Genomic DNA, 12,191 nt, shown 5'->3' with positions numbered 1-12,191 from the left:
CTTAAAGGGTCCTTCTCTCCCTGACCCTCTTTTCCAGGGACTGGTCCCTCCTGATAACATGTCCAAAGTATGTGAGACGAAGTCTCACCATCCTTACTTCTAAGGAGCATTCTAGCTGTTCTTCTTCCAAGGCACATGTTTGTTCTTCTGGCAGTCCATGGTATATTCAGTATTCTTTGACAACACCATACTTCAAATGCATAAATTCTTCGGTCTTCCTTATTTATTGTCCAGCTTTTGCATGCATATGAGACGACTGAAAATACCACAGCTTGCGTCAGGGGCACCTTAGTTCTCAAGGTGACATCTTTGCTTTTTAACACTTGAAAAGAGGTCTTTTGCTGCAGATTTGCCCAATGCAATACATCGTTTGATTTCTCGACTGCTGCTTCCATGGATGTTGATTGTGTATCCAAGTAAAATGAAATCCATGACAACTTCAATCTTTTCTGTTTATCATGATGTTGCATATTGGTTTTTGTTTCTTTAAAATTTACCTTACAACCCATCAATTCCACTCCTAGCAATCTATTCAAGATAAATGAAAACATGTCCACACAAAGACCTGTATGAATGTTTATAGCAGCATTATTTATTCATAATAGCCCCAAACTAGAAACAATACTAACGTCCATCAACTGATGAGTGGATAGACAAAATATGTCATATCTCTACAATGGACTATTTTCAGCAACATAGAGGAACTACTGATACATGGTACAAGAGGAATAAACCTCAAAAACATTATGCTAAGTGAAAGATGCCAGATGCAAAAGAAAATGAGTTGTATGATTCCATATATATGAAATGCCCAGAAAAGGCAAATTTATACAGACAGAAGATCAATGGGTGCCCATGGTTGGGGGTGGAAGCAGGGATTAACAGCAAAAAGGCACAAGGAACTCTTTTGGCTGATGGAAATATTCTGAATTGGGATCGTTGAGATCCCATTGTCATCCACTCGATTTTGACTCATAATGACCCTATAGGACAGAGAAGTGCCCCATAGAGTCTCCAAGGCTGTAAACTTTACGGAAGCTGACTGCCACATCTTTGCCCCAGGGAGCAGCTGGTATCTTCCAACCATTGACCTTTTGATTAGCAGACAAGCGCTTTAACCACTGCACCACCAGGGCTCCTTGATTGTGGAGACAGCACATCTATACCTTTGCTACAAATCACTGAATTGTCTACTTACAGAGGCTGAATTTTATGTCATGTAAATTATGCATCAATAAAGCTGTTTTAAAAAGTGTCAGCTCCTGGGGATAGGATGGGGGACTGCATACTGTGAAGGGACCTATGTCTTCCCAGCATGCCATGGGACTTGCTCACTTTACTCCCACCAAGGCTGGTGTACTAGCCTCCTAGTTTGTGGATCTAGGTTCTTGGAAGTACAGTCTTCAAGAATTACCGTATTTACTTAGAGTCAGAGTATGTTTAGGATGAGACCTAAGTGACAAAACTATCCCACTTTAAGGAGAAGCACATTACATAACTGTACACAAAGGATTTTTTTGGGGGGGGGAGGGGGTTCCCATGATAAAGGAGGAGCCCTGGTGGTGCAGTGGTTAAGCGTTGAGCTGCTAACCAAAAGGTCGGCAGTTCCAGGCCACCTTGGAAACCCTACGGGGCAGTTGTACTGTGTCTCATAGAGTCACTATGAGTCAGAATCGACTCGATGGCAATGAGTATGTATGAACGGCACATGACAAAGGAACCCTTCCCAGGTAGTCTTTCTTTTCTGAGGCGTCACATTGTTAGTTTCAGACGCACAGAAACAGCGTGTGCAAAGACTCTGGTGGGTTCCAGCACGGTGTGTTTGTGTTTCCGAAAAGTATAGGAGGTCAATGTGGCTGGAGGGAAGAGACAAGAGGGAAAAGTGGTGTGCAGCGTAAGCAGATCACTGAGGCCTGCTTCACCTGCTCCGTTTAGGGGGGAAGTAAAATACCATAAAGCGTGCAGGCCCCAGTGGCAGGTCTCAGTTCAAATCCCGACGGTGCTACTTTCTAGCTATGAGACTTGGAGCCAGTTGGTTAACTTCTCTCCACCTCAGGTCTTCATCTTTATGTTGGGGAGAACTGTGAGAATTAAGCGCGCTAATATATATAAAGGCTTTATAGCAAGCACGTACTAAGTGCTTAACTAATGTTTGTAGAAGAATTTCTAAAGAAGCTGGATGGAGACAAGGATCGATTCTCAGAACCCGGTACTCAGTCCCGAGCTTTTCTCCTACAGAGCAGATCGCAGAGCTCGGAGCTCTGGCGGTCACCATGGTAACGGCCACCCACTTCCGGAAGAAGTACAGTGCGCGGCGAGGATCATTTCCAGCCGTCTCCCCGAGCGCGTTTAGGAAGGGGCAGCAGAGGGACAAGGCGGCGGTGGTGTTCATCCCGGCCTGTCTCACCTGGAGGCCAGCCCCAGTGTCCTCGCTGAGTCGCCTGCGCCAACACCCGAGCCATAAAACAACCCCGAGCCAACCCTTAATACGGCCTGGACGCCAGGGCTGAGGCTGGTCGCCATGGACTTCTCCAAATTCCTGGCTGACGACTTCGACGTGAAGGAGTGGATCAACGCGGCCTTCAGGGCTGGCCCCAAGGAGGCGGCGGCCGGGAAGGCGGACGGCCACGCGGCCACCTTGGTGATGAAGCTGCAGCTGTTTATCCAAGAGGTGAACCACGCCGTGGAGGGTGAGCCGCGGGGCCTTGCCGGGGTCCCCCAAGCCGCGGTGCCCTCCCCTGCTCCCGGTGGGCAGAGTTCCCCAAACTGGCATGGGGTACCCAGGTGGTACACGTACTGGGCAGTAAATATCAGGAGTTCATTTTATGGGAAAGCAAGCCCTGGTCCGATCCACTTTCGGTCCTTCTGATTACAGCAAGGAGAAAAGTCTCAGCTTGGACTTGGGCTGTCTTTAACACATGCTGAATTTGGATCCTCCAGCGGTGCTATAAAAAGTCCTTTCAAAACTTAAGTTAAAAGAGTGAATTTTAAGAACTTTAGATAATACTCAATGAATCCTTATATTTGGCAAAAACATATTCCCATCCTGGAAAGCGCCCTGGAGCTTCTGTCCAGTGAAAGAAAGAGGCAACCAGTGGAATCAGGAGTGGACTGCAGAGAGGGAAAAAGGTACCCAAGGGCACCAACCAGGGCCTGAAGAGTGACTCGGAGCTTTAGCAGGTGGGAGACCTAGCTGGGATCATAACAGCTCTGTTAAAAGTCAGTGAAGTCCTGCGCACTGAAGGCATCTCTGTGTTCTGTCTTTGCTTCTCAGACCCGTCCTGGAACCTTACCTGGCGTCAGGGCTGGAAACAGGTTGTTGTTTTATGGCAGAGTTAGATGAACAAGTTCCTGAAGTACGTCTTCAGGATGTTAGGGTTGCATTCATTGCACTTGTAGAACAGAAGACTGGTCTTCTTTGGTTGGCTACATACAGACCTGCTTACTCTTTGAAGGGTTAAAGGGTGATGATGTTACCCTCCCAATTCCAGAGAAAACATCATGGTCTGCAAAGATTTTCAAACTTTAGTCTACACTTGGGATGTCTCTTAACAAAATGCAGATTCCTTGATTTCATACCAAACCTAAACCCGCTGCTGCTGAGTCGATTCTGACTCACAGCGACCCTATAGGACAGTAGAACTGCACCATAGGGTTGCTAAGGCTGTAATCTTTATGGAAGCAGTTTGCCCTGTCTTTCTCCTGTGGAGCAGCTGGTAGGTTTGACCACGGACCTTTCAATTAGCCGCTGAGTGCTTTCCACTGCGCCATTACAATCTCTGGCAGGTGGCCTCGCTGGGTACCTGCGCTGTAACGGAACTTTAGCCGATGCTGGTGCTCGCTCGGTGGAATACATTTTGCACAGCAAGCTTTGGGGCTTCAGCTCTGTGAAATCTCAGGCAAGTCTTAACCTCTCTGAGCCTCAGTGTTCTTATCTGTAAGAGGTGGCTGCCAATACCTCCTAGGATTGCCACGGATGCTAAGGGGTGGGATGTATGTAAAGCACCTGGCAGGAAGCAGGCTTTCAACAAGTGCCCGATTCCTTCATTCTCCTTCCTTCCAGTGGGATGATTAAGATTTAACACAGTGGTGGGAAACAGTTCATGCTGGGGCAAGTTGATGGTTCATTCCCTGGCATATCCCCAACCCTCACCCATCAGTCTGGGGAGGACATGGTCCTGGTGAAGACCACCTCACAGCCGTCTCCCCCAACTCTCCTTCCCTGCGCCCTGAAAACTGTGTGGTTGGTAATGCTTTGGGAAGATTTCCTTTTTGTGGTCTCATTTCCTTCCTGTTATTCACTAGTGATGGGTCTGATATTCACCTTTTGTGCATACTGCTGTTCTTGGGTTCTTGCTGCAGAAACAAGTCACCAGGCCCTTCAGAACTTGCCCAAAGTTCTCCGTGATGTCGAAGCCCTTAAACAAGAAGCGTCTTTTCTGAAAGAACAAATGATTCTCGTCAAGGAGGACATTAAAAAATTTGAACAGGACACAGCTCAATCGATGCAGGTATGTTGACTCCTGTCCTGAATATTGGTTTTTGGTTTTGGAAGCTTTGGTTTAGAAGAGTACAACCTGTGGGATGCCAACCCTAACTCAAGCTTCTACAAGCTCTCAAACTACTCTTGCTTGGTTCTTTCAGCTTATTCATCTCTCCCCCAACAACTCTGTGCTTGATTTTTTATATTTTTTTGTATTATTTCAATACATTAGATTGCTTGATTTATGAGGTTTAAATTATATTTTTAATCTTAAACTTTTTTTATTTTATTTTCCTTAAAAAGGAAATTTTTCCTTTAAAAAGGAAAGCCTTCAATTTTCTTGATTAAAGCTTACTGTTTTTTATATCTTTAGCTTTTTGGTATATGTTCACTAATTTCATAGTTCATGGGTTTTATCCTTTTCTTTGTTAATCTTAACCTTTTATTCATTTTGTTTGTTCGTGTGGAATTATCTTAAATCTTAATTTTTTTTTTTTCCTGAACTTACTTTAACTTTTCTTTGTTTGGTCAAAAAAAAAAAAAAATTGAGAGTGTCTTATAATTCTTATTTTTTTATCTTGTTTTCTCTTTAAAAATCTTTTTGGCTTTTAAAAATTTTTATAGCTCATTTCATTTCTTTTAAGCAGCCTGAGTATTTCAGTTTTGTCCCATTTTTAATTTCTTAATTGTATCTCCGTTCTTAGCCTTCAGCCTTTCCTGAATTATTTTATTTTTGCATTCTTGTTTATTCTGCTTTATATTATTCTGTGATTTGATGATCTCTTCTGTGAAGTCTCTGGTCAGCTGACCCAAACCACCTCTAGGGTTTGGCCAAATTGAGCATCTGACACCAGACAAGAAAAGGGAAAAGAGGTCTATTTTGAGGGTATGTAATGCGTTTGAAATGAAAAGCATTCTCAGCTTTTGTTGTGTAATTTTCTTTGCATTGAGATCTTATACTCTCTGAACAGCTATGAAAAGTGCTGGTCTTAGATATGACTCTTTTTTTTTTTTTTTAATAATTTTTATTGTTAGATATGACTCTTGATCAAGGAATCGATGGTTCTCGGAAATGTGATGAGGAATCCGTAATAAAGAAGTGCTGAATGCCCGGTATTTCAGACAACGTTTTTGACCTGTGAGAGTAGGGATAGAAAAATGGACATGTAGAGATTCCTAAAAGCCGCAACTTTTTAAAAAATACAAGTTTTATTGTAGGAAAGAAAGGGTTACTGATCAGTTCTTCCAGGATATTCAATTTCAATATTTATTTGGTGCCCTGGTGGCACAGTACTGAAAGTGCTCAGCTGCTAACTGAGAAGCCAGCGGTTTGAAATCACCAGCGGCTCTGCGGGATAAAAATGTGGCAGTCTGCTCCCATAAAGATATACAGCCTTGCAAATCCTATGGGGCAGGTCTACTTTGTCCTGTGGAGTTGCTGTGAGTTGGAATCTGCTTAATGGCAGTGGGTTTGGGTTTTTGGGGGACACGTTTACCCATGTGATCTGTGTTGTAAGGGACACAGAGGCTCTCTGAAGACAGGAGCATGCTGAGATGTTTGAGCCACGGGTGGACGGTAGAGCAAAGGGAATTGTCACGTCCTTTTTTTTTACTGTTTCACTCCTCATTTCTCTTTGAGGTGTTGGTAGAAATCGACCAGGTGAAGTCTCGAATGCAGCTTGCTGCAGAATCTCTTCAAGAAGCAGACAAGTGGAGCACACTGAGTGCTGATATCGAGGAGACATTCAAGACTCAAGTAGGTTTTTCGGTTGGGGGTTGTCATGACATCTACATAAGCAGGAACTTGGGATTTGGTGAAAGCAGATGAGATAGTCATTCATTCAAAACTATAAGGCACAGTATAAGTGGTGGCATACGGAAACATTCAGGCTCAGGGTGGGGAAACTGCTCTTGAGTATTACTGCCCTCTTAGTCTACATGCTGTGCAAGACTGGAGCCTCTTCGTCCCGGTAAGAGAGCTCTGGAGGAGCACGGATAAAAATGCACAGGCAGACAAAATGGGGGAAGTAAAAACTTGGGCAGAGGGGCCTTAGACACTGTGTGATCTTGGCAAGTTATTTAACCCTTCTGGGTCTGCAAAGAGTGGAAAATAGTAATTTTTTGTTTGCATTGTTGTGGTAAAAATATATGTAACAAAACATTTGCCATTTCAACATTTTTATGTGTACAATTTAATGACATCAATTACATTCATTATGTTGTACAACTGTCACCACTACCCATGGCCACATTTTTCCATCACCCTTAGTAGAAACTCAGGATCCCTTACACAATCTTCCCCTCTTCCCCTCCCTCCGGCCCACGGTAGTAACCGCTGATGAACTTTGGTCTCTGTCTTAGTTATCTGGTGCTGCTGTAACAGAAATACCACAAGTGGATGACTTCAACAAACAAGTTTATTCTCTCACAATCTAGTAGGCTAGAAGTGCAAATTCAGGGTGCCATTTCCACGGGAAGGCTTTCTCTCTGTTGACTCTGGGGGAAGGTCCTTGTCATCAATCTTCCCCTGGTCTAGGAGCTTCTCAGCGCAGGGACCCTGGGTCCAAAGGATGCATTATCTTCCTAGTTCTTCATTCTTGGTGGCATGAGGTTCCCCAGTCTCTCTCCTCACTTCTCTCTTAAAATCTCAAAAGAGATTGACTCAGGATACAACCTAATCTTGTGGATTTAGTCCTGCCTCATTAATATAACTGCCTCTAACCCTGCCTCATTAACATCATAAAGGTAGGATTTACAACACATAGGAAAATCGCATCATATGACAAAATGGTGGACAATCACACAATACTGGGAATCATGGCCTAGCCAAGTTGACACACATTTTGGGGGACATAATTCAATCCATAACCGTTTCTATACATTTGCCAATTCTAGATATTTCATATAAGTGGGATCATATAGTATTTGTCCTTTTGCGACTGACTTATTCAGTCAGCATAATGTTTTCAGGGTTCACCCGCCTTGTAGCATGTATTAGAACTTCATTTCTCTTTATGTCAGAGTCATATTTCATTGTATGGATATACATTTTGTTTATCCATTCATCTGTTGATGGGTACTTGGGTTGTTTCCGCCTTTTGGCTATTGTGGACAGGGCTGCAGTGAACTTTGGTGTACAAGTATCTGCTTTCAATTCTTTTGGGTATGTACCTCATAATAGTAATACTTTTGGTATCTGGTAGTAAAGATGAAGTGAGATGATGGCTTATGGAACACCCTTTTACAATTGTAAAGAAAAATCAGTTATCTCTCTCTTTTTTTTTTTTTTCTAACTTTTCTAAGTTTTGTAAAAAGTTATGAATACACATGGGAAAAAATTCAGTAAACAGGAATAAGCAGTGAAAAGTAAGTCTTTTTTCTAACGTGCTCATCTTGCTGATCTGACCCCAATCTGCTAATTTCCCTTCTAGAGACAAGCCTCGTTTTCAGGTTTAAGCCTATATGCCTATCCTTCCAGATACACGCACCACACATACACAAACACACATTCGCTGCCCTTATTTGTCACAAATGGTAGCTGATTGTGAGCACTGCTTTGCACTTTGCTTTTTTTCACCCAACAGTATAGCTGTTACTCCATATCAGCTGTCATTGTCTTTAAGGAGAATACTCTTTCCCATCCCATTTCAGAGCCCCTCAGAGTGCTTGACAAGCTTAATCGATCCAGGCTTCACAGACGTACGTTGCAAATCTTACTGAATTCCTGGCATCATGGGAGAGGATGGATTTAAACATGGATCCTGATTTTAATAACAGTACACTACTATTTATTATAAATGTTAATTAGCTGCAAGTTATAAATCTTGTTTTTCTGCCCCCCAGCTATCCTGGTATTCAGAACTGTGTTTCTAACTTCCCACAAGTTCAGTTCCATCCAGCTAGACTTCCCCACAACCCCTCAAAAACTGAACTCATTATTTCTGTCCAGTGCCACCTCCTTCCAGCCCTGTATTTGTTCCTGCTTTTGGCCTCCCCATCTTTGGTTAATGGAGTCATTTTCCACCCAAGCGTCCAGGTTAGAAACCTTAGCAATCTTTAACTGCTCCCTCTTCCCTGTCCCTTGCTCCCTCCATCTCTCTCCTCTGCACGTCTGTCCTTTTCATCCCTCTGCTACCACTGTAGTCATGCTCTTCAGTCTTTTTATCCCTAGACTATCGCAATAGGCCCCTAATGGTCTCCTTGCCTCCAGGTCAGCCCTACTCTTAATTTATCCTCCATATCCAACCCAGGGGAATCTTCTAAAGCATAAATTGTCATGTCCGTTCCCTGCCCACCCCTTTATTTTAACTTTCAACGAGTCTCTGCTTTCTACTGGATAAGTTCTAAGCCCACTAACAAGGCATAGGCTATCTTTCATGACAGTGTTACAGCTTGGCTTTCAGCTTTTTCTCTGGCCACTCCCTCCATATGATATTTCCCTTCTGCCTGCTCCAGGCTGTTGACACACCATCCCTTTCATGCCTTAGTGCTTTTAGTTTTTTTTTTTTTTTCAGGAGAGTAGACCGCCATTTGTCCTTCAGTGTCCAACTAAAGTGTCACCGCCTTTCATACCTCTCCTTGCTGGCTCTCTCTGAGGCAAAATTAATTGCTCCCTCACTTGGACTCCTATGACACTTGAGCCTTGCTTCTTAAATTGTAATGCAGTCTTTCCGGCTCAATACATTGTGAACTCAAGGGCTGAAATGTGACCTTACTCATCTTTGTGTCTCAGATATCTAGTACAGCGTCTGGCACCTCATGGATGCCTGTTAAATGTTGAAATAGGATCACTTATTATTCTCTTAATTACTTTAATTAAATAATATTAATTTTTCTAATTATAATTATGTATGTCTTAGAAGATTTGGAAAATACAGAAACATACAAGAAAACAAAAAGGACTCATAGTCCTATGTCCTAGTAATGTATTTTTTTATGTCTGTGGGGTGCTTTTTCTGTGTACTTGTACATGTGTGTACCTACGTTTGTGTTTTGTTTGTGGAGTCATTTTTACAGGTATTTATATACTTGTATTTATTAAAAAATTGGATTCTAGTGTCTATATACCTTTTTATTCTGCGTATTTCACTCTATAGTAAGTTATAAGTGTTTTGCTCTGCATTAATACTTCTCAAAAACATGAGTTTTAATGGCTGTGCAGTATTCCACATTCCATTTAAAAAGGAACAATTGCTGTCAAGTCGGTTCTGACTCTTGACGATGCCGCGTGTGTCAGAACAGAACTGCTTTGCTCCACAGGGTTTTCAGACGTAGATCACCAGGCCTTTCTTCTGAGGCACCTCTGGGCAGGCTTGGACCTCCAACCTTTCTGTTAAGAACTGAGCACGTTAACCATTTGCGCCACCCAGGGACTCCACATTCCGTTACAAATGACTCTTAATTTATATTTTATTTGCTATTATGGAAGATTTAGTTTTCTGCTTTCAGTTTTTTTTTTTTTTTTTATAACACTAAAATCACGTTAATTAATTACAACATGTTAATCTCTCTGTGTCCGTCTGACTATTTCGTTAGGACAAATTTTTAGAAGAGGAAACACCAGGTCAAAGGATGTGAATATTTTTAAGGCTGTTGACACTTATTGCTAATTTGTCCTGCAGAAAGACAGTATAAATTTATTGTGGTCAGACAGATTGTCTTCTTTCCTTGCACCCTTACCAACAGTAGCCATTATAATTTTTCTAAGGTTTTTCCAGTTTGTTAGGAAAATCGCACTTCCTTGTTTTAATTTGCATTTGTTTGAGTATTAATAATGTTGAACATATTACGTTTATGGGCCATTTTCTTATTTTATAAATTGCGTTTTCATGTATTTTGTCCATGCTTGGGTAAGGTAGCAGGGTATTTTAAATAATTATTCTGTTTTCTGACCTTTTTATAGGACATAGCTATGATTTCTGCCAAGCTAACAGGGATGCAGAACAGTTTAATGATGCTCGTTGATACACCAGACTACTCAGAAAAATGTGTGCACTTGGAGGCATTGAAGAACAGGCTGGAGGCCCTGGCCAGCCCCCAGATTGTAACCGTATTCAGCTCTCAGTCTGTAGGTGAGTGCAGCCACTTCCTCATCTCTGTACACCGCTTTTCAGAAATAAGGCTTTCTGACTCCTCAGTCTTCCGAATGTCTTAGTACTGATTAAATTATGTAGATTAGAAGTAAATATGTTAACTTTTGGCTGGTTACTTTTTTCCAACATTTTATTATGAAAAATTTCAAACATACAGAAACGTTGAAAGAATTGTACAGTGAACATTCCGTTTACATTCTACCATTAACATTTTTTTATTTCATTTTATTGTACTTTAGATGAAGGTTTACAGAGCAAATTAGTTTCTCATTGAACAATTAATGCACATTTTGTTTTGTGATATTGGTTGCCAATTCCACAACATGTCGACTCTCTCCCCTTCTCAACATTGGGGTTCCTGGTTACCAGCTTTCCTGTCCCCTCCTGCCTTCTTATCCTTGCCCTTGGGCTGGTGTGCACGTTTAATCTCATTTTGTTTTATGACCTGTCTAATCTTTGGCTGAAGGGTGAACCTCAGAAGTGACTTCAGTACTGAGCTGTAAGGGTGCCAGGGGGCCATAATCTTGGCGTGTCTCCAGCCTCTGTCAGACCACTAAGTCAGGTCTTTTTTTGTGAGTTAGAATTTTGTTCACCATTTTTCTCCAGCTCTGTCCAGGACCTTCTATTGTGATCCCTGTCAGAGCAGTTGGTGGTGGTAGCTGGGCACCTAGATAGATCTTAAAAGAGCACAGTGCTCAAGGCAGATCATTTTTACTAGTTCAGCTAAACTATCAATCATTTGGTTTTAAGAAGACTTCAGGGGATATTTTTGGTTTAAGTTTTAAAAATTATCTCAGGGCAATAGTTTCAAGGGTTCATCCAGCCTCCGTGGTTCCAGAAAGCGAATCCATGAGAATTTGAAATTCTTTTCTGGATTGCTCCCTTTTTTATCAGGATTCTTCTATAAAACCTTTGATAAAAATATTCGATAAAAATATTCAGTAATGGTAGCCTGGTACCATCCGGTTCTTCTGGTCTTATGGTAAAGGAGGCAGTTGTTCATGGAGACAGTTAGCCTCACATTCCATTTCCCCCTCCTATTCCTGACTCTGCTTCTTTGTTGTTCCAGGTAGGTAGACATCAGTTGTTGTGTCTTGGATGGCTGCTTGCAAGCTTTTAAGACCCCAGGCACTACACAACTAACTAGGGGGTAGAGCAGAAGCACTAAACACATTATTAGGCCAATTAACTGGGATGTCCCGTGAAACCATGACCCTAAACCTCCAAACCAAGGAACCAAATCCCATGAGGTGTTTGGCTATGCATAAGCAGCCTCAGCAGCTACTTTTTTTTGTTGTTCTTCTTGTTGTAAATATATCTATCACACAGCTTTTGCCAGTTCAACTTTTTACAGGTATACAATTTATTGACAGTACCTATATTAATTGGATGTGCAAACTTATCCTTAATGAATGTGATTTTTCTACATGATGGTACATTTTTTGTTTTAATTTGATTGTGTTTTAGGTGAACGTTTACAGTGCAAATTAGTTTCTCATTCAAAAATTTATATAGAGGTTTTTTTGTGATATTGGTTGAGATCCTCTTAATGTGTCTGTACTCCTCTCCCCTTTTCTGCTCTGGGTTCTCTGTGTCCATTCATCCAGTTTTCCTGT

The 12,191-nt window shown here is 41.9% G+C and overlaps 1 protein-coding gene across 3 annotated transcripts in view; it reads left to right on the top strand.

Annotated features, from left to right (window-relative positions):
* The first annotated feature begins 2,321 nt into the window (after positions 1–2,321).
* COG7 (component of oligomeric golgi complex 7) overlaps positions 2,322–12,191 on the top strand; it is an 86,560-nt gene continuing 76,690 nt past the window's right edge. For 2 of the 3 annotated variants that reach the window (XR_007519558.1, XM_049903039.1), the window contains exons 1-4: positions 2,322–2,690; positions 4,363–4,511; positions 6,123–6,239; positions 10,386–10,554. Coding sequence is in view for 2 of the 3 variants with exons in the window: in XM_049903039.1 (XP_049758996.1) it covers positions 2,522–2,690; positions 4,363–4,511; positions 6,123–6,239; positions 10,386–10,554 (604 nt within the window). In the remaining variant the exon portion in view is untranslated. The other variant, XM_049903040.1, reaches the window with a different exon arrangement.

The sequence above is a fragment of the Elephas maximus genome, chromosome 12 (assembly GCF_024166365.1).
Source record: "Elephas maximus indicus isolate mEleMax1 chromosome 12, mEleMax1 primary haplotype, whole genome shotgun sequence".
NCBI lineage: Eukaryota > Metazoa > Chordata > Mammalia > Proboscidea > Elephantidae > Elephas > Elephas maximus.
The sequence above is the reverse complement of the archived record's forward strand: the minus strand, read 5'-3'. Positions and strand labels throughout refer to the sequence as shown.